Raw genomic sequence first — 20833 nt, 5'->3', positions numbered from 1 at the left:
TGGCCCAGGATTGGCTGCGGGTGTCACGCGGCCCGCGGGCCGGACACAATTGGAGGCGAGACGCTAGCTGGCCTGGCGTTGCTTCCGCGACCGCCGCCGCCGGCGGGCGCTCGTCTTTCCGCTTAGCTTTTGGCTGGTGCCCCGGCCTCTTCCTTGGGCCCCGGAAAGGGTGGGGTGCAGGGGCCCGGCCGGCAGGGCGCCCCGCACGGTCACTGGGCTCCCCACGCAGTGCAGCCGCCGCGAGGAAATGGGGGAACCCCCAAGTCACGCACCGTGCATCCCCGGGCAGGCACCCCGGGTCGGGCACGATCAAAATGAATGGGATGAGAGGTTCGACCCGCGGGGCCTCTGACCTTGTTGGGTTAGGAGTACATTGACTGGAATTCTGGTGTGCTAGAGACTGTCACAGGGCTGTTAATGCGCCTGAAACTGCGGGGGTGGCTTAGGGAGACAAGGACAGCACCCCCATTCTCCCTGACCCCCCTCCCCGGCTCCGCCTATGCTGAGTCCCTCTGTGAGCCTGGGTCACTGCACAGGCCATACCCCAGCTGTTGATTGTGCTAGTGAGATGAGCTGGGGGCCACTGGAGCATCTCCCAGGAGCGGCCGGTAAGGGTATAGTGCTTACTCTTTGAATTTCGCCCTGCAGATGCAACTTAAGGGGGTGGAAAGGTATGGAGGCGGGCAGCTCTGAGTTTTTTAGGGGTTCAGCTTGAAAAGATTCCCCTGCGAAGGACCCAAACGTGGAATTGCTGATGACAAAGGTGGACCCGTGAGGCCACAGCTTTATTTATGATAACCTGGACCCAGCAGGATCCAGTGAGTGGTGGGTGGAGGGGGACATGACTAAATAAAAATACAGCACTGGTTCATAGGTATGTATAGAGATTGGTACAGGTTTCCTCTGTGAAGCACCTGTGAATATAGTCTATTCACATATAACTATTAATTATGATTATATTTAGACTCGGTGAGCCCACCCCATACAGCAATAGTTCTCCACTGCTCCACCCGAGGAAATCAGGGTCAGTCGTGGTGCTGAGCACCTCACCTTTTGGAGAAAATGGGGTGCCCATGCCTCCCCCACCTGCATGCCTATCCCTTCACCCAGAGCATCACTGTTGAGATGACCATCTGCCCGGATCTGGGGGCCCCAAGGCAGAAGAAGGGCTGCAGGGGACCTGGGAAGGTGGACTGGGTGTAGGTGTGCAGGTGGGATCCACCATTAACGTTGTAAAAGGACACCTCCCCCGCTTCAAAGTCCAGGAAGACACCCATATGGCTGGGGGGCTCAGTCAGTGTGATGGGGGTCGGGGAAGACACCAGGGGCACATACTTCTTTCCCTTACACAGCTGCACCACCCAGAATCCATTTTCGGGGGACTTTGGGACTCTGTCCTTCCGGCTCACGTTGTCCCTGCACACACCCAGGGCCCACAATGCATCACCGGTGAGGTTCATGCCCACCTCCCAATAGTGCCGGCCTGAGGAGAAGGTCTGGCGGCCCACGGCACAGGGATAGGCCAGGAACCTGTCCTTGCTGCAGGGAGTGCCATCTGGCGCGGTGCTCAGGTAGTGCTTCTGGCGGCTCTCGTACAGGAGGAGGTAGGGGTACGCTGTGGCAGGGTCAGGCACCACATCCTCTGCAAACCGGCCCGGCCGAGGGGACAGGGACTGAATCACCCCATATTCTCCCTGATCATCCCCCCAGCCCCACTCCCCTACCCCGGCTTTGCCTATGCTGAGTCCAGCTGTGAGCCTGGGTCACTGCGCAGGCCATACCCCAGCTGTTGATATTGATAGTGCCAATGAGATGAGCTGCGGACCATTTGAGCATCTCCCAGGAGCGGCCGGTAAGGGTACAGTGTGAATATCCAATGAAGGTCAAGCCCCTCAGTGGAGGCTGCAGCCGAGAGCACTGGCCCCACTTACCTTGGAAAATCTTGAGGACATCTATCTGCCCTGGGACCCTGCAGACCGTCCTCAGCATGGTGGGTGTGGTCTCTGGATACTGCACACTCACATTGTTCTTCCTCCAATGGACACAGGTGTCACTGTCCCCTCTGACCCCATGTGGAGCCCTCCCTGTGCCCATCACTGCCTCCACCTGGGGTGGCCATATACCTGCTCAGGGGATCCTTCATATCCTGCAAAAACAGAGGGAGATGGGCGAGGACTCCTTAGGAATCTGGGGCCTCTCCAAGCACCCTGTGTGGACATTTCTGGCCTGCAGAGCAAGGACGCTTTGTAATGCTTCCATGGGCTTGTCCCCATAGTGGAGCCCCATCCGGGTCACCCAGGCCTCCTGCTCTCCCCTGCACATGAATGAGGACATGCGAGGGGGAAAGGCACAGGGCTCCGAGGCCGCTTCCACACTGCGGGCCTTAGGCAGGTCAGGAATGCTTACTGGGTGGTGAACAGACTGCTTTTTACTAAAAGACGAAGTATTCCCCCAAAGTTGGGGCACGTGCATAGTCTGGCATCTAAATCAGGCCACTTATTGGGAACAAAACCCAAGATGCCAGGACAACAGGCATAAAATGGGCTGACTGCACATGGCTGTATAAACACTCGTGTGTGTGATGGCTCGCAATGTGAAATGCAGTTTTTGCCACGGGTTCCATCACTCCACACGCTGGACAAGCCAGTCACCCACTTGTCAGCCTTCCCAGGCCTCGGCATGCAGGCCCATCCCTGGCAGGCCTGCTGCTCTTTCATCCCCCTCAGGTGGGATCACATGACTTGCTCCTGCCGTGAAGTCACAGGGTCCTGTCCTGGACCATGTGTCCCTGCCCCACATCATCACATGGATGACCGCTGCCCCTGGGTCTGCCCCGAGGCTAGGCAGGGAATGCAGAACACAGTTGTCTAGGCCTAGAGCCTGTCTGGCTGATTGTGGCCCCCAAATCCACATGTGCAACCTTCAGGACCTCAGATGGGGCTGGATTTGGAGAGGGGCCCTTTAAGAGGTGAAAGAGGTCATTAATCCAATGTGGAGGAGATCAGGATACAGAGGGACGACCATGTGAGGACACAGGGAGGAGAAAGCCGCCTGCACTCCAAAGGGAGAAGTCTCAGGAGAACCAGCCCTGCCCACACCTGGATCCCGGATTCCAGGCTCCCGGACTGGGAGGCAGTAAAAGTCTGTTGTTTGAGCCCTCAGGCTGTGGCATCTGTCACACAGCAGGAGGTTACAGAGCCTTCCCTGTTGGTCGGCCACACCTGGACCCGAGCTCCCGCCCGCCCGCTCAGCCAGGTAAGCAGGAGCCACACCTGCAGCATCTGCAGCGGCTCGCGCTGGCTCTGGTCCTCCAGCCACAGCAGCAGCGTCTCCAGGGCGCGGTGCTGTTGCTCCAGTGCTTCTGCGCTCTCCCGGAGCCTGGCGGCCGTGAGCTCCTCCTCCTGTCTCAGAGCCTGCAGGAGGCGCTGCTGCTCCTCCTCTAGGAGGACACCCATCTTCTCAAACTCCACCAGGATGCGCCTTCTCCGGTCCTCCACCTTCTCCTGCGGGGTGGGGGCCGGAGGTGAGCCACCAACCAGGTACTGCCACAGTGTCCACTCTCGTGCCCACCAACTTGGAGGGGCCTCTCCAGGGATTCTAACACGTTTCCCTGGACCCTGGTGACCCACAGAAAGCCAGTACAGCCGGCGGGGGGCAGAGCTGGGGCCATGCAGAGTCCCCCCCCGTCACTGTGGAGTGACACCCTGAGCCCCAAATGGCAGCACCCAGGCCTCCTAGTGGCCTTGCTCCCTGAGTCTCTGAAGTGGCCAATCTGGGCTGAGTGCACATTCTCAGTCCCGTTTCTGGAGGGAATCCCACAACTTTTTGGGGTCCTGTGTTCTCATCCACGTGTGACAGTCCCACCCCCAGGGTCCGCAGGTTCCTGAGGCCCTGCCCTGCCGTGCCCTGGGGGCTGGCCAGGCCTTCGCGCCTGCTCCGCAGCCCCAGCACCTGCCACTTGGCCAAGGTCTGCTGCTCCCTGGTCTGCAGCTTCTGGGTCTTCGCCATCTCCTCCCGCAGGTGCCGTATGTCCTCCTCCAGCTTCAGCTGTGGACAACAGACCGAGGAATAGAGGTCAGAGCCCCCCTCCTGCACACCCATGTGGGGAGGGGCCATGTGAAGCTGCATGCACCACAAAAAGCCCACCCTAAGGGGTTGGAAATAGACCATCCCAAAATGTGCCTGGTGGGCAGGAGGATTATTCTACGCTGAAGGCAAATGAGAACAAATGTAGAAAGGCACTTTCCAGGGCTCCTGCTGTCTGACCAGAAGTACAAACTGCTGAGAAGTGAGGGCTGCCACGAGTCTGCCTCCCAAGGAAGTTTATGGCCGTGGAGGTGGAAAGTGGGCACCAAGAGGGACCTGTACTAATAACGCTTATGTTCCATTAATTTCCCCAAAATAGTTACTTTCTGCTATGATCTGAATGTTCATGTCCCCCAAAATTCATGTTAAATCCTAACCCCCAAGGTGATGAAATAAGAGCCACCCACCTGGTCTGGGGCCTCTGGGAGGTGATAAGGTCATGAGGGTGGAGCACTCAGGAATGGGGTTAGTGCCCTTATGAGACCCCAGAGAGCTCTCAGCCCCTTCCTCCACATGAGGACAGTGAGAAGTCATTGTCTTTGTACCAGGAAGGAGCCCCCACCCAACTGTGCTGGCACCCCGATCCCAGACTTCTGGGCTCCATAACCGTAAGCATGAAATTCCTGCTGTTTATAAGCTGCCCAGTCTGGTGTTTTGTGACAGCAGCTGGAAAGGACTGAGGCACTTTCCCAGTTGGCAACCCTTGGGAGCTTGTCGCCTTTTGCTTTGTTGCTTCTCTCCAAATGTACTGTTCCTCGTTCAGATGCCAGGGAAGCCCGCGTTCTGACCACCCTTTACTCATCGCTGTGGTTTCTGCCCCATGGTATGTGCTGGCCACATGTGTTAACAATTTGCCTTTCTCTTGAGCCATCTTTGCTCAACCTAATTTAGGGGCCTCCAGCCAGAGACCCTCAGGTGGGTGGAAGAAAAAGGCTTTTTCCTCCCCTACAGAGGGTCATTTGGCCTGCCCACACAGACGGGCTGTAGAGGCCACTTCGTCAACCTGGGCTCTTCAATAACAGTGGAGGGGACACCCTGCTGGCCTCGCCACATGCCTGCTTTGTCATGGGAGTATGCAGATGCTTCCATCTTGGGGTCCTGTGTGTGGGGCTGTTTATTACAGCACTCGTTCTCCTGCCTGATGGATATACCCCTCAACACACGTGCACTTGGGCTTCCTTGGCCCCTGCCACCTCCGTCCAGGCCCACCTTGTGCTCGTGCACGGCCTCCCCTACAGGGACCACCCTGTGGGGCCGGTGTTCCCGGGACTCCCTGCAGACCACGCAGATGGGGCTCTGGTCATCCTCGCAGAAGAGTTTGAGCAGCTCCTGGTGCACCTTGCACAGGTCCCTGCTCTGGAGGCCAGGGTGTTGCCGCGCCATCTCAGTCACCTTAGTCAGCAGGCGGTTGGGCCGCAGGTTCCTCTGGGGGGACAATTCACGGCACTCGGGGCAGGGGAAGGAGCCCTTGTGCTTCCTCCTGCCCTTCTTGCCTTTGGCCTTCTCCCAGGTCAGCCGGATGCATTCGCGGCAGAAGTTATGGCCGCAGGTGGTCATCACGGGGTCAGTGAAGTAGTCAAGGCAGATGGAGCATGTGGCCTCCTCCTGTAGCTTTCTGGCAAGTTCCACAGCATCCATGGTCCTGGAGAAGGAAGAGTGTCCTGCCACACCTTCTGCCCAAAGCTTTGGGCACTCAAGGCATCCTCTTGCAGATAGGGCTGAACATGGGGTCCTGTCAGGGCACCCCGACTTATCTTCAGTAAGAGACACAAGTGCCTCTAGAAAGTTGACAACGACCCTCTCCACCGGCCCACGCCAGCCGGGCTCCCCTGAGCTGCCATCTGTCTCTGCCTCGCCATCCCAGTCTTACTGGGTTTAGAGCCCACCCCACCCGAGATCTGATCTAGCCCTTCGTTCCCCACCTACCCATGATGAATGTGCATTCTTGACCCACCTGGTTGAGCAGGAATCCTGCTAATCAGTTTGGCAAGAAGATGTCTCTTCCTATTGATTTTCCGTCACTGACCCCCTTACCCTGCTCTTGGCCATTCATCCTGCTGTGTCAGCTGCATTGGGAGATGACCCTATGTCCCTCCCCTATTGCAATAGCTGTGTATAAAGTCTTTCTTACCAGTTAACAAATGTCAGAATCAGTTTCTCTTTAACAGAACACCTGTGCAACAAAGAAAATGGGGGACTTTAAGAGGAAAAATCGGATTGGCAAAAGTTCTCTTCTTGACCAAACTCTGCTCAGGCTCCTGGAACTTTCCAAACAGGCCCTGGGCTTCCATGTTCGTCGGCGTTGTCCAAGTTTAGTAAGAATCCCACTATGTGGGTTTAGCCAGAGTGCCCTACCCAGATGTATCCTGTCACCCATCCCACCCTGCTCCTTGGCCATAACCCTAAAAAACGTCTTTACTGCTCTAACTACCGTCCAGCCCTGGTTTTTTTGACAAGATTCAGTACAGAAAAGACACATGAACATTCATGTGTGCACACATACACCGACACACATACATATAGGCACACAAACACATGGACACATGCACACATATACGTATATACCACACATGTACACAAACATGTACACACACAGTGGCACACACACACATGCATACACACACACTTTGAGGATGGAATACTCACCACCTCATGCACTGCAGGTCCACAGCCTCTCCATGCACCTCACAGGTGGTCACCAGGGTGAGTTAGAGAGGACCTGAACATTATTTCTCAACCACAGCACTACTGGGGCTTCTGTCCCTGCCATCACCCAGAGCAGGAGCCTGACTGATTCCGCAGGCCCCGTGAGTTCACTTTGTGAAAGCTGCCTCTCTGCGCAGAGCCCTTGGGGTCAGTCAGGTCCTCTGCTCTTGGCCACCTGCCCAGAAGCCACACTGCTGCGCATCCCAAGCCGGCTGAGTGTGGGAAGGTCTGGTGGGCACAGGCCTGGTTCAGGCTGGGGGTAGGTGGAGGGGTGGGGTGGCAGGAAGCCGGCCAAGGGCTCTGGGTTAGTGACGGTAAACGGGCCGCGGCGGCGGGGATGCTGCTGTGTAACTCAGGCTAAAGCAGGTGACCCGTCTGGTTCCAACTGATAACCACCTTAAAAGCGGGAACTCCAGTCTTCAGGCCAGGAGCGCCCCGAGGGGCTGGTACTCACCGAGGAGAGGCGCTCCCAGCCACACACGCTCAAGCAGGGCCCGGGAAGCCTGCGTTTGCGCCCCGGAGACCGTCGTGGGCAGTGGCCGCGGTGGGGGGAGGGGGGGCTCAGGGACGCGGGGCTTTGTGGCGTCAGCAGGAGCCGGAAGGTCACAGGGACTGGGGGAGGGGGTTCGTTATCAGGGTGGGGGTGGTGGCTGGCAGGTTTTGTGGGGAGATAGCAACAGCCTGGGGGTGGGGTGGGAACCTCTTGAAGGGCGGGGGCGGGCGCAGAGTATGCAGGGGTGCAAGGTGGAAGTGTCGGGCGAAGGGGGTAGGACTGGGGCTGGAGCCTTGTCCTGGGAAGGGATGTAGGCGAGTTGCGGGGCAGGGGATGGGTCACCTGGTGTGGGGGATGAGGGAATCTTTGGGAACCGGGGAAAGGGGTTTGTGGGCAGCGGGGGAGTGGAGGGGGGTGGGGGGAAGGAGGACCGGGCATTGAGAGGGAGATAAGAGCAAAAGAGGCAGCAGGGACTGACGCCCGGTTGGGTAGGTAATTGCGTCGCGGGCCCCTGGAGGCCCCAGCAGCGCCGGGTGGGGGGAAGGAGCGGAGTTCGGACACTGGGCTAGGAGGGCACCCGGCAGGGTGGGTCCCGGGGGGTCTTGCGGGTGCCCAGAGGTGGTTTTGCTAGGTCTCTGCCCCCTAGCCCTGACCTAGCCCTGACCACCGGTTGCGCGCACCCCGCGTTCTAGCCCCTGGAGGGTGAACAGAATAGGAAACTGAAGCTCGGGCCACCGCAGGAGGGCGCCGGAAACAGAAGCGCGCCAGCTCCAGCGCGCGCCTGTGCAGACCACTGGCTTAACTCCCAAGCGCGGCTGGGTGTATTTCTTGAGCGATACCGCCTTATTAGAACATTAGGACAGAGCCCAGGAGCACAGCCCTGCGTGTGCTTGGGCAGTGCATGGGGGCTGACGACCTGCTGAAAAAGGGAACACCGGTTGCTAATTGTAATCCCCCCAAGCCCCCGACCCCGTCTCTGCATATGAAGAGATTCTGGGCTGAGGATTTCTTTCAATTTAGAAAATAGAATCACAGAATTTTAAAAACTTTAAAACAAAAGTCAAGAAAACACACAAGAGAACAATGAGCCCCATATATAAATTTCTCAGATCAGCATTGTACTGTGTTTTTTACTTTATTTGTCCTGTTGTTTGTTTTGACTGAAGAGTTTTTGTTTTGTTTTAAAAACAAACACACACAACAAAACAAATCCCAGACATCACTAGATTAATCTCTATGTGCTTCTGCAAGGGAGGACAAACTTCACCTTTACCCTCTTAGACTCAGTGGCTGGGGCCTGCTAATTAAACTGACAAAAGCCCAATCCACAGGAGAAAACTGTTTTAGTTTTTACGTTATTTGGGAGTCAACAAAGGAAGTAGTTGGCTTGTTAAATAGTTAAAGGCTTATATACAAAACTTAGTAGGGAACAGGGAGGAAAAGAAATGGCCTCCAGATTTCTTTAGGAAGGACAAGAGGGTTTTTACAACAGAGGAGAGATAAGAAAATGTGTAATAATGCTTGTCGATACAGCTATGAGTGGTCTTTCCATCTTCTTCAGGGCCATAAAATTGCCCCAGAAAGAGGATTTATGGCAGCCTTATTTTCCAGAAGTTGCTGCTTTTACTCAGATAATGGAAGCTCTGAGGAGGTTTTCTTCCACATCTGTCAAATCTCCAATATCTTCTTAAAATAATGTTTATGGCAATTCTGGGGTTTGGAATGGACTCCACACTTCCACTCATCTCTAAAACTATTGGTATTCTTAGATAACCACAAGGCTTTGCCTGTCTCACACAATTGACAACAATTCCTTGTTTTATCTGACCTCTGGATCCTATTCAAATCTCACCTATTATCTCAAAAGTGTTTGTTTTAAAAAATGGTTTGTTTGAATCACGATCAGAATGAGGTGGTTAGGTTTTTCAGGACTTAAATGTGTGGTTCCTCTTCTTTTCCTTATATATATTTTCCTCTCCTCCATCATCATCTTCCTGATGCTAGTGGCTTCATACCTTGGGGCAGACACCCTACACAAAGCAGCCCTACTGTAGGGATCTGTCTCCTTGCTCCTTACAGTGTTACTGATTCTGTCCCACCATCCCGGGACCTTCTTGACAAGGGAAGTTCTTTCTAGGGCAGACATTATGAGTCTTTCCCTCTCTCCCTGAGGGGCTTTTAACAACTCAGCATCAGTACTGGGAGGCTCAGCATCTCTGTGCAGGGGACTGACACTTCTTTTCTTAAATTCCAGGAAAGCGTCCAACTGTAAGAACAAATACAGTTAAAAATAAGGGACTTAGTTCTCGCTGTGGAAAATAAAAGACACCCCCTTCTCTTTCAGAATTTCTTTCTCTGTTCTTTTCAAATGTATGTAAATCTTTTTGGTGGCTAAATAAGCCTCTGGCCCTGCTAACACCTCGGGAACCTGGGAGCATGTTTGAAGTGTAAGCATTTCCCAGGGACCTGGGAGCTGATGGGCCTGACTTGTCACCTGACTTCGGATCGCAGGGGTCATAACCTCAGGAAAGAAGTTGGGACTTTACTGTGAGGACAGGGACGTAATGGTTGTATCTGGTGGGCCTTGCTGTCCCCTCAGCTGGTGCTTGTGAGCAGCATCACGTTCTGGCTGAATGTGCATTCAGGAACAAAACTGTTTTCCCTTCTCTTCCCTCTTTGCGGAGCAGTTACCTGTCTGTAGCAGGTTTCATTTACATTGTATTTCCTCAGCAGTAACGAGCAGCCAAAGTTGAGAACTAAGGGTCTAGAGCAGGGGTGTCCAAACTGCGGCCCATGAGCCAACTGCGGCCCGCAATCCATTTTTAATTGGCCTGCAGCAAATTCCAAAAATATATTTTGTTTACTTAAATAAACCAGGTGAGGCAATATGTACTTCACCTCGAGTGAGTGGCCCGGCTGTTTGTGTATTTTACCGCATACGGCCCTTGGTAAAAAACGTTGAGAAAAGTTTGGACACCTCTGGTCTAAAGAGTAATCAGCTTCAGGCAAATGCTGTTGTCAAGAACACCGCATGGTGGGCATGAGGGGTGCTGGTGCTACGAAACCAGATTTAAGGAACCTGTGAGGCTGTTAACCAAGCCCGCCACAGAGCTGGAGACCCTGAGGTCACTGGTAGGAACGTGAGGGAGGGAGAGTGTGGGCCACAGCCTTGCAGCCCTGCGGAGAGCAGGCTGCTGGTCTCCTGTGGGCTTCTGGGACTGGCTGGGCCTGACGCCTCTCAGGACACAAGCCCCCCGATGGTTCCAGTCGCAGCACAGAACATGCTTCCAGAAGTTCCTAAAGGCAGCTGCTGCCCCCAGAACACCCCTAATTTCTTTCCAGTGTGGAAACAAATGGAGTCCATAGATAGAATGGCTATTTGCTCAGAGCTCACTGCAGGAATGGACTGGGCCACCATGACTCAAGAGAAGAGACTCTTGCAGGTCCGGTAGAGACAGAGAAGGCTCTAGGTGTGCCCTGACGGGCTGTGGCCCCAGGAGCTGGCGGCTGAGTGGAAGTGGGCATCCTGGATTGTCTGTCACGAGAGGCACCAGCCTGACATCCCGCAAGGGTGACTCACGGCAGCCGATTTCCCAGGTGGGCTGCTGGGGACGGTGGGCTGGTTTCTTGAGCAGGTCTGCTATACACTGAACTTGTCTCCCTAAAATTAATAGGTTGAAATTCTAACACCCAATGTGATGGTGTTGAGAGGTGGGGACTGTAGGAGGTGATTAGGTCATGGGGTGGGGTTAGTGTCCTTTTAAAAGAGACCTCTTAGCTCCAGACCCTTCCATCACCTGAGGCTCCAGCAAGAAGTTGGTCAGCTATGAGCCAGGAAGGGGCCCTCACTAGACATTGACTCTGCCAGTGCCTTGATCTCAGAATTCCAGCCTCGTACAAGCCCCTAGTTTGCTGTTCTGTAATAGCAGAGTTCCTGAGCCGAGGCTGCTGCTGGTAATGGCTCAGCTCCATTATATAGATGGTCTGGCCATGGTCCCACCATACCTTTAGCCTCTGGCCTGAATTAAGCTGCTGTTGTCTTGGGGAGCTGGGCTGCACCTGGAACAGCGTGTCCTCTCACCCTACGGTTCCTGGACAAATGCCCATAGAAACTGTGCCCTGCCCACGGGGGGTGTCTGTCCTGCACTAAGATTTTGGGGGTGCTGCAAGTCGCCCTATGGTTTGTGGGAGCTGAGTGTCGTTTGCATACTCTGCAGTGATGTCCCCTCCAAGTGGGAGAACGTCAGTGTTCCTGCAAACCTTAGGGAAATATTTTCTGGGATGAAGTTAGACTGACTTTGGTCCTGTGAAGAGGGGCCAGTGAGAGCACAGATGGAGCGGTAGCTGGGTAACCGCAGGGACAGTAAGGGCAACATCGATTTTTATGATTATTTTTTAAAATTAAAGTTTATTGGGGTGACAATTGTTAGTAAAGTTACATAGATTTCAGGTGTACAATTCTGTATTACATCATCTATAAATCCCATTGTGTGTTCACCACCCAGAGTCAGTTCTCCTTCCATCACCATATATTTGATCCCCCTTTACCCTCATCACCCTCCCCCCACCCCCCTTACCCTCTGGTAACCACTAAACTATTGTCTGTGTCTATGAGTTTTTTTTTCTCATTTGTTTGTCTTGTTCTTTTGTTGTTTTTGGTTTATATACCACATATCAGTGAAATCATACGGTTCTCTGCTTTTTCTGTCTGACTTATTTCACTTAGCATTATAATCTCAAGATCCATCCATGTTGTCACAAATACTCCTATTTCATCTTTTCTTACTGCAGAATAGTATTCCATTGTGTATATATACCACAACTTCTTTATCCATTAATCTATCGAAGGACATTTTGGTTGTTTCCATGTATTCGCAACCATAAACAAAACTGCAATGAACATTGGAGCACACATGTCTTTATGGATAAATGTTTTCAGATTTTTGGGTAGATACCCAGGAGAGGGATTGCTGGGTCATATGGTAATTCTATTCGTAATTTTTTGAGGAACCTCCACACTGCCTTCCATAACGGCTACACCAGTCTGCATTCCCACCAAGAGTGTATGAGGGTTCCTTTTTCTCCACAGCCTCTCCAACACTTGTTACTATTTGTCTTGTTGATGATAGCCATTCTGACTGGGGTGATGTGATACCTCATTGTGGTTTTTATTTGCATTTCTCTGATGATTAGTGATGTTGAGCATTTTTTCATATGTCTATTTGCCATTTGTAAGTCCTCTTTGGAGAAATGTCTCTTCAAGTTCTCTGCCTATTTTTCAATTGGGTTGTTTGTTTCTTCGTTGTTGAAATGTATGAGTTCCTTGTATATTTTGGATATTAGCCTCCTATCAGAGGCACTGTTTGCAAAAATCATCTCCCATTCTGTTGGTTGTCTCTTTATTTTGTCAATGGTTTCTTTTACTGTGCAGAAGCTTTTAAGTTTGATATAGTCCCATTCATTTATTTTAGCTTTTACTTCCCTTGCCTTTGGAGTCAAATTCATAAAATGCTGTTTGAACCAAAGGTCCAGAAGTTTAGTACCTATGTTTTCTTCTATGCAGTTTATTGTGTCAGGTCTTATGCTTAAGTCTTTGATCCATTTTGAATTAATTTTGGTACATGGTGACAGATAGCAGTCCAGTTTCATTCTTTTCCACGTGGTTTTCCAGTTCTGCCATTTATTGAAGAGGCTGTCTTTTCTCCATTGTGTTTTGTTTCTTTGTCAAAAATTATCTGTCCATATTTATGTGGGTTTATTTCTGGGTTCTCAATTCTATTCCATTGGTCTATGTATCTGTTTTTCTGCCAATACCATGCTGTTTTGATTATTGTAGCCCTGTAGTACAAGCTAAAGTCAGGCAGTGTGATACCTCCAGTATTGTCCTTTTTTCTTAAGATTGCTTTGGCTATTCAGGGTCTTTTGTGGTTCCAAACAAATCTGATGATTTTTTGTTCTATTTCTTTAAAAAATGCCATTGGGATTTTGATGGGGATTGCATTAAATCTGTATATTGCTTGGGGTAATATGGCCACTGTAACTCTGTTGATTCTTCCAATCTATGAGCACGGAGTGTCTTTCCATTTCTTTGTGTCTTCTTCAATTTCTTTCAAAAATGTCTTATAGTTTTCAGCATATAGGTCCTTCACATCCTTGGTTAAGTTTATTCCTAGGTATTTTATTCTTTTTCCTGCAATTGCAGAAGGAATTGCTTTTTGTATTTCTTTTTCTGAGATTTCATTGTTAGTACATAGGAATGCAATGGACTTTTGTACGTTGATTTTGTAGCCGGCAACTTTACTGTATTTTTTGACTGTTTCTAATAGCTTTTTGGTGGAGACTTTAGGGTTTTCTATATATAGCATCATGTCATCTGCAAAGAGTGATATTTTAACTTCTTCATTCCCAATTTGGATGCCTTTTATTTCTTTCTCTTGCCTGATTGCTCTGGCGAGGACTTCCAACAATATGTTGAAAAGCAGAGGTGATAGGAGACAGCCCTGTCATGTTCCTGAACGTAGAGCAAAGGGATTCAGTTTTTCACCATTAATTATGAGATTAGCTGAGGGCTTATCATATATGGCCTTTATTATGTTAAGGTATTTTCCTTCTATACCTATTTTATTAAGTGTTTTAATCATAAATGGATGTTGTATAATGTCAAATGCTTTTTCTGCATCAATTGATATAATCATATGATTTCTGTCCTTTATTTTGTTTATGTTATGTATCACATTGATGGATTTGCGTATGTTGAACCATCCTTGTGCCCCTGGGATGAACCCCACTTGGTTGTGATGAATAATGTTTTTAATGCATTGTTGTATTCGATTTGCTAGAATTTTGTTTAGGATTTTTGCATCTGTATTCATCAGAGAGATTGGTCTGTAGTTCTCTTTTTTCGTGTTGTCCTTACCAGGTTTTGGTATCAGGGTAATGTTGGCCTCATAAAATGACTTAGGGAGTACTGACTCTTCTTCAATATTTTGGAAGAGTTTGGGCAGGATTGGTATTAGATCCTGTTTGAAGGTTTGGTAGAATTCAATAGTGAAGCCATCTGGTCCCGGACTTTTGCTTTTGGGAAGGTTTTGGATGACTGATTCAATTTTCTTACTCGTGACCGGTCTATTTAGATTTTCCAGTTCTTCATGATTCAGCCTAGGAAGGCTATATGTTTCTAAGAACTTGTTCATTTCTTCTAGATTATTGAATTTGGTGGCATATAGTCCTTCATAGTATTCTTGCATGATCCTTTGTATTTCTGTGGTGTCCGTGATAACTTCCCCTTTTTCATTTCTGATTTTGTTTATTAGTGTCTTTTCTCTTTTTATCTTAGTGAGTCTAACCAAGGATTTGTCAACTGTGTTAATCTTTTCAAAGAACCAGCTGTTTGTTGCATTAATTTTTTTCTATTATCTTTTGTTCTCTATTTCATTTAGTTCTGCTCTGATTTTTATTATTTCCTTTCTTCTGCTGACCTTGGGTTCTATTTGTCCTTCTTTTTCTAGTTCTTTAGGGTGTAACGTGAGGTTATTTATTTGGGATTTTTCTTGTTTCTTGAGATAGGCCTGTAATGATATAAATTTCCCTCTTAAAACTGCTTTTGCTGCATCCCAACAATTTTGGTAGGATTTATTTTCATTCTCATTTGTTTCTATGTATATTTTGATCTCTCCTCTTATATCTTCTTTGACCCAGTCGTTCTTTAAAAGTATGTTGTTTAATCTCCACATATTTGTGGTTTTCCCCGCTTTCTTTTTGCAGTTGATATCCAATTTCAAAGCTTTGTGTTGAGAGAATATGCTTGGTATGATTTCAATCTTCTTAAATTTGCTGAGGCTAGTTTTATGTTGAATAAATGGTCTATCCTTGAAAATGTTCCATGTACCCCAGAAAAAAAATGTATAGTCTGATGTTTTAGGATGAAGTGTTCTATAAATGTCAGTTATGTCCATTTCATCTAATGTGTCATTTTGGGCTGCTATTTTTTAATTTATTTTCTGTTTGGATGATCTATCCATAGCTGTCAATGATGTATTTAAGTCCCCTAGTATAATTGTGTTTTGGTCAATTTCTCCCTTTAGTTCTGTTAGTAGTTGCTTGTTATATTTCAGTGCGCCTGATTGGGGGCATAAATATTGATGGCTATTATGTCTTCTTGTTGTATAGTCCCCTTTACCATTATGAAATGTCCATCTTTGTCTCTTGTTACCTTTTTTATCCTGCAGTCTGTTTCACCTGATATCAGTATGGTTACACCTGATTTTCTCTGGATACCATTTGCTTAGAGTGTCAATTTCCACACTTTCACTTTGAGTCTATGTTTGTCCTTGTAGCTGAGATATGTCTCTTGAAGGCAATGTATGGTTGGGTTTAGTTTTTTGATTCAATCTGCTACTCTGTGCCTTTTTATTGGTGATTTCAGTCCATTTACATGTAGGGTGGTTATTGATATGTGAAGATTTCTGTTCATTCTATCTTTAGTTTTCTGGTAAGACTGTGTCTCCATTGTTTCTTTGCTTTTTTGTTGTTCTCTATTATTTCTGTGTGGTGGTATTCTATGATTTTGCCCTCTTTCTTCTTTTATTACATTATATATTTCAGTTCTGGATTTTTTTGAGCGGTTACCCTTAAGTTTATGTAAAAGAATGTTTGATATTTAGAGCATTCCATTTTCTTCAGCATGTTTACTTTCTCCATTCCCATATTCCAGTTCAGGCCTTTACTCTTCCCCCTTTTATGTTTTGGTTGCCACAAATTATTCCTATTGATGCTGGTCGAATAGCCTCCTTCAGTATTTCTTGTAGAGCAGGTCGTGTGTTAGAAAATTCCCTCAGCTTCTGTATGTCTGCAAAGGTCTTTATTCCTCCTTCATATCTAAAGGATATCTTTGCTGGATATATTATTCTTGGCTCATAATTTCTCTCTTTCAATAGTTTGAATATTTGGTTTTACTCCCTCCTGGCTTGTAGAGTATCTGCTGAAAAATCTGATGATATTCTAATGGGCTTTCTGTTGTAGGTTACCGTCTTCTTTTCCCTGGTTGCCTTGAGGATTCTTTCTTTGTCATTGATTTTACATAGCTTCAATACAATGTGCCTTGGAGAAGGCCTGTTGGGATTGAGGTAATTAGGTGTTCTATTTGCTTCTTGGATTCGAGGATCCAGTTCTGTCCACAAGTTTGGGAAGTTCTCATCGACGATTTGTTTGAATATATTCTCTGTTCCCTTCTCTCTTTCTTCTCCTTCTGGTCTGCCCATTATTCTTTTATTGCTCTTTCTGATGGAGTCAGAAAGTTCTTGTAGAGTTCTTTCATTTCTTTTAAGTCTCAAGTCTTTTTCTTCTTCCATTTGTGTCATTTCCAGATTTCTATCTTCGATGTCACTGATTCTTTCCTCCATCTGGTCAACTCTACCACCTCAGCTGGGTATTTCATTCTTCATTTCTTTTATTGAGTTCTTAATCTCCAGAAATTCTATTTGGTTCGTTTTTAAAATTTCAATCTCTTTGGTAAAATGCTCATGTTGTTCTTTGATTGTGTTTCTGAATTCATTAAACTGCCTATCTGTGTTTTCTTGCATCTTGTTGAGTTTTTGAAGAATTGCAATCTTGAATTCTCTGTCATTTAAGTCACATATTTCCACATCTTTAAGTTCATTTTATGGAGACGTTTCATTGTCTTTCTGGGCTGTCTTGTTGCCTTGTTTGTTCATGGCTATTAATGATTTATTATTTATCTTCCTAGACATCTACAGGAGTGGCTTCTGCTACAGGTTTATAGAAAGAAGTCTTTCTTTTGTCTTCCTATAGGTGTTGGTAGAATGTTTTTTTTTCTCTCTGAATGCAGCCTTTTATTCTCTCTCACACTGTAGTGTTGTTTTCTCTGCACTATCCCAGCATCTCACACAATGGGGGGATTTCCTGGAAGATGGGCTTCTCCTCTGTAACAGTTCGCCTTGGCCATAGGGTGCCGTGTCCGTGTGGGAATGTGGAGAGCTTTTGAAGTTCCAGAGCTGTTCCTGCACCAGATTTAGAGCCTGTGTGTTTCAGCAGTTCTGTTTACTCCTGCAGGGATCCGCCCAGATAGGTGGGGACAGGGGTGGGGTGAGTTGTGACAGGTGGCCCAGAGCAATGGTGGCGACCTCCACCACAGCTGGTCCTGCTTACACAGCTCCCTCCCATTTGCCGGAACTAGTTGAGCTGCGAATCTGTGTCTGCGGTCCACAGTTCTCAGAACTGCAAATATACTGTTCTTTTGATCTGACACTGCTACTTTATCGCTTCTAGCACTGGGCAGGTGGGGGTGGGGTGAGCTCTGGGAGGGTAGGGAGGGGGCGGCTAGTCTCAGTGCCTAAGGCTCCGCTCTCTGTGGCAGTGAGGGCTTAAATCACCGTTTTCAGTTTTCTTCCCTCAGTCTTTGCTCCGAGGTCTGCCGTGAGCATTGGATTCAGCCTTGTTATATGCTGCCCCCTCAGCCCTGTGGGCCATAAGCGGAGCCCTAGCAGTCCGAGTTCTTCCCTCTCCCAAAGCTGCAGTAGTTCCGGGATGCAGCGAGCTCCGAGCACTGAGCTAGGTCTGCGTCCTGAACCCTCGCAGCTCCGTCTCCGCACTTCTCCCTTCCCTCCTTCCCCGCTTGCGCGATTCACCCACCTGGAGGTGAATTCAGTAGTGAGACTCTTCGTCTTGCCTGTCTGCTGCGCAGGGAGTCCTTTGTGGAGTTATAGTTTTTCAATTTGTTGTAAATTCCAGGGGAGATTTCCAGAGGCTCACCTCATGCAGCCATTTTGATGACGTCAGTCCAATTTTTATTTTTTAGTAAGTTCATCTTGTTGCCTCTTAGATATGAAACAGGAAAAAAGGAACATCTGAAAAAGCAGGCATTCGTTTTATGCCAGTATGGGAAGGCACAGAGACACGGCAGTGATTGTCATGAAGGAAGAAGTTTTTAATACTCACCGATCCCTGGTAATGGGGTATGCACACCAGGCAGGGCCACCACGGGAATCACCAGGGCTAGTCCGGAGGCAGATGGAAGGAGGAAAATGTGGGCAAGGTCTTGACTGTAGTTTCCTTAGGAAGGGCGAGTGGGTTAGGTTTCACCTGTTTGAGTAACTGGGGAAGATGGCTGTCATTAGTTGTCTGGTGCCTGGCCCTGAGGTGATTGGGGCGAGTGGGTGGTAACCTGGCATGTGACAGCCTGGTAGAAGAGGTAATTGGGCAGTGTGGGCTCAGTTCTTTCTTTGTGGTCTTTTCTGCAATGCCAGTAACTGAATGAGGGCTGAAGAGAAGAATATCAGACTGAAAGAGTACCACTAAGAGTTCAGTAATTTCAAGTGATACCTTGTCACAGAAGTAAGGCATATTTCAGAATTTACATTGCTGATGTTACTTAAACATTTTATTTATTTTTCAAAAGGCACTCCATGGAAATGGAATAAAGTCTAAGAATTCCAAAAGGGTGTGTAGTGAAAATTGAGTCTCCTTCAATTGAGAGATTCCTCAGCTGCTAGTCTATTGAGAGAGAATTTCTTGTATATTCTTCAAGAGTTGCATAAACAATCATCTAATTTTTTTTACCTAAATGATGTCATGTGACATATGTTGTTCTTCAACTTGCCTTTTGTTAAAACTAAAAATTTATCAGAACATGTAAAATCTACCTGATTTTCCCTAATGAATGCATAGTTTTCCCTTTTGAAAAGCTATTAAGATTAATTCCAATTATTTTACTGTGAAGGTGATATATTTCTCAGCCTAATGATGAGGGGCCTCTAAATAGAGCTTGATGAATTTCCTGGGCTGATGCAGCATTTCTCAAATATTTCTTGAATGCCACACATCATACTGGTATGGGGATGACAGGCACTGACTTGTGTAAAGGCAAATACAAATTGAAAACAAGAGGCTAATTCTCCCTATTGAAATTAAGGGAAAACATTTTTTCCCCCTTCTCCCTTTTCTTTCAGAATTTCTTCCTCTGTCCTTTTCAAATATATGTAAATCTCTCAATGGCTAAACTTGCCAGTCTCACACAGAAAGATTTCCTCAAGGACTTGGGAGCCATCTCTGAAATGTAATTGTGAAGGAGGAAAAATATTTTCTTCTACCCTCTTAGGTTCAGTCTCTGAGGCCTGCAAATTAACTTGACAAAAGACAGATTAACAGGAGAAAAGGCATACAAATTTTATTGATGTTAATACTTTTAAATGCATGGGGGGACTCACAGAAAAGAAGTGAAAGTCCAAGAAGTGGTTAGACTCAGAAGCTTAGATATCATTTTAGCAAGAGGCATAAATTGTGGGAAGATGCCTAGGAAATATGAGGTACGACAAGCAAGTTCGTGAACTCATCCTAGAAAAAGTACTACATACCTCATTGTTGAATATCACTATGGTCACCTTCAAAGTACTCCCATTGAGAAGCTATGCACTGAAGCTAGCACCTAGTCCACCCTTCAAAGCAATTTTGAAACATTTTCTGGAATGGCCATCAGAGCTGTAGTCGTATTACACTTGATGTCCTGAATGTCATCAAACTGTCTTCCTTTCAACATTTCCTTTCTTTTCGGGTAAAGAAAGAAGTCTTTGGAGGCCAGATCAGGTGAGTAGGACTGTGTTCCAATTTAGTTATTTGTTTATTTACTAAAAACTCCCTCACATACAGTGCCATGTGAGCTGGTGCATTGTTGTGATGCAAGAGCCATGAATTGTTGGTGAAAAGTTCAGGTTGTCTAACTTTTTCATGCAGCCTTTTCAGTACTTCCAAATAGTAAACCTGGTTAACTGTCCAGTTGGTATAAATTCATAATGAATAATCCCTCTGATATCAAAAAAGGTTAGCGACATCAATGCAACAAGTTTGCGAACTTAATTGTCAGACCTTGGATATGGTTGACAAGTATTTAGTAAGGTTTGTTTGTGCACTCGTCTCAGAGCCAACTTTCAGTCTTCTTTATGCCATAAAACTCCCCCAGAGAGAGGACTTATGGCAGTCCTCATTTCTCAGAAGTTTCTGCTTTTAGTCAGATAAGGGAAGCTCCAAGAAGGCTTCTTTCTGCATCTGTTGATTCTCAGTTGCCGCAAGCTCAAAATAATCTATATGCGAAGTGGAATATTTTAAGGTGGTGTATTTTGATTCCCTTCATGATCATCAAGGAAGATAATACCCCATCTCCCAATTTCTTGGGAGGAGATGGGCCTAACTTCAGCTACTACCTGGCTCAAACTGCAAAAGATACCTAAAGTGCTGAGTAGGTGCATCTACTCAACTCTGTGAAGGGGTGAGAGCTCTTCCTGTCTTTGCAATCTCTTAGTGGGTGGCCTGTGCTGTGTACCCCATTCTTGTCTCATGCTTCCTAAATAATAGAGAACTATTTTTCTTCTCACTTTAAATTTTTTAAAATTACAATTTCTCAGCAGTTGCAGCCATGCGGGTGGTCAGAGTGGATGCCTGGCCCTGATACTGGCATTCCTCTGGTGGGAATACTGCAGGCACTGGCCCCAGGGCTCACTGTGCTGAAGTTACCATGTGTTTATTTAAGTCCTTTAC

General features: G+C 47.8%; 1 protein-coding gene across 1 annotated transcript; it reads right to left on the bottom strand.

Annotated features, from left to right (window-relative positions):
• Window positions 1–1094: 1094 nt before the first annotated feature.
• Window positions 1095–5724, bottom strand: TRIM17 (tripartite motif containing 17; the record flags this gene model as incomplete). The annotated part of the gene is made up of 6 exons (XM_081035740.1): window positions 1095–1642; window positions 1932–2032; window positions 2124–2146; window positions 3273–3503; window positions 3952–4047; window positions 5296–5724. The coding sequence occupies 6 exons, from the start codon at window positions 5722–5724 to the stop codon at window positions 1095–1097; spliced, it is 1428 nt and encodes a 475-aa protein (XP_080891866.1).
• Between the last annotated feature and the right edge of the window lie 15109 nt (window positions 5725–20833).

Source organism: Rhinolophus hipposideros (assembly GCF_964194185.1).
Source record: "Rhinolophus hipposideros genome assembly, chromosome: 23".
NCBI lineage: Eukaryota > Metazoa > Chordata > Mammalia > Chiroptera > Rhinolophidae > Rhinolophus > Rhinolophus hipposideros.
This window is presented reverse-complemented; position numbering and strand designations above follow the sequence as displayed.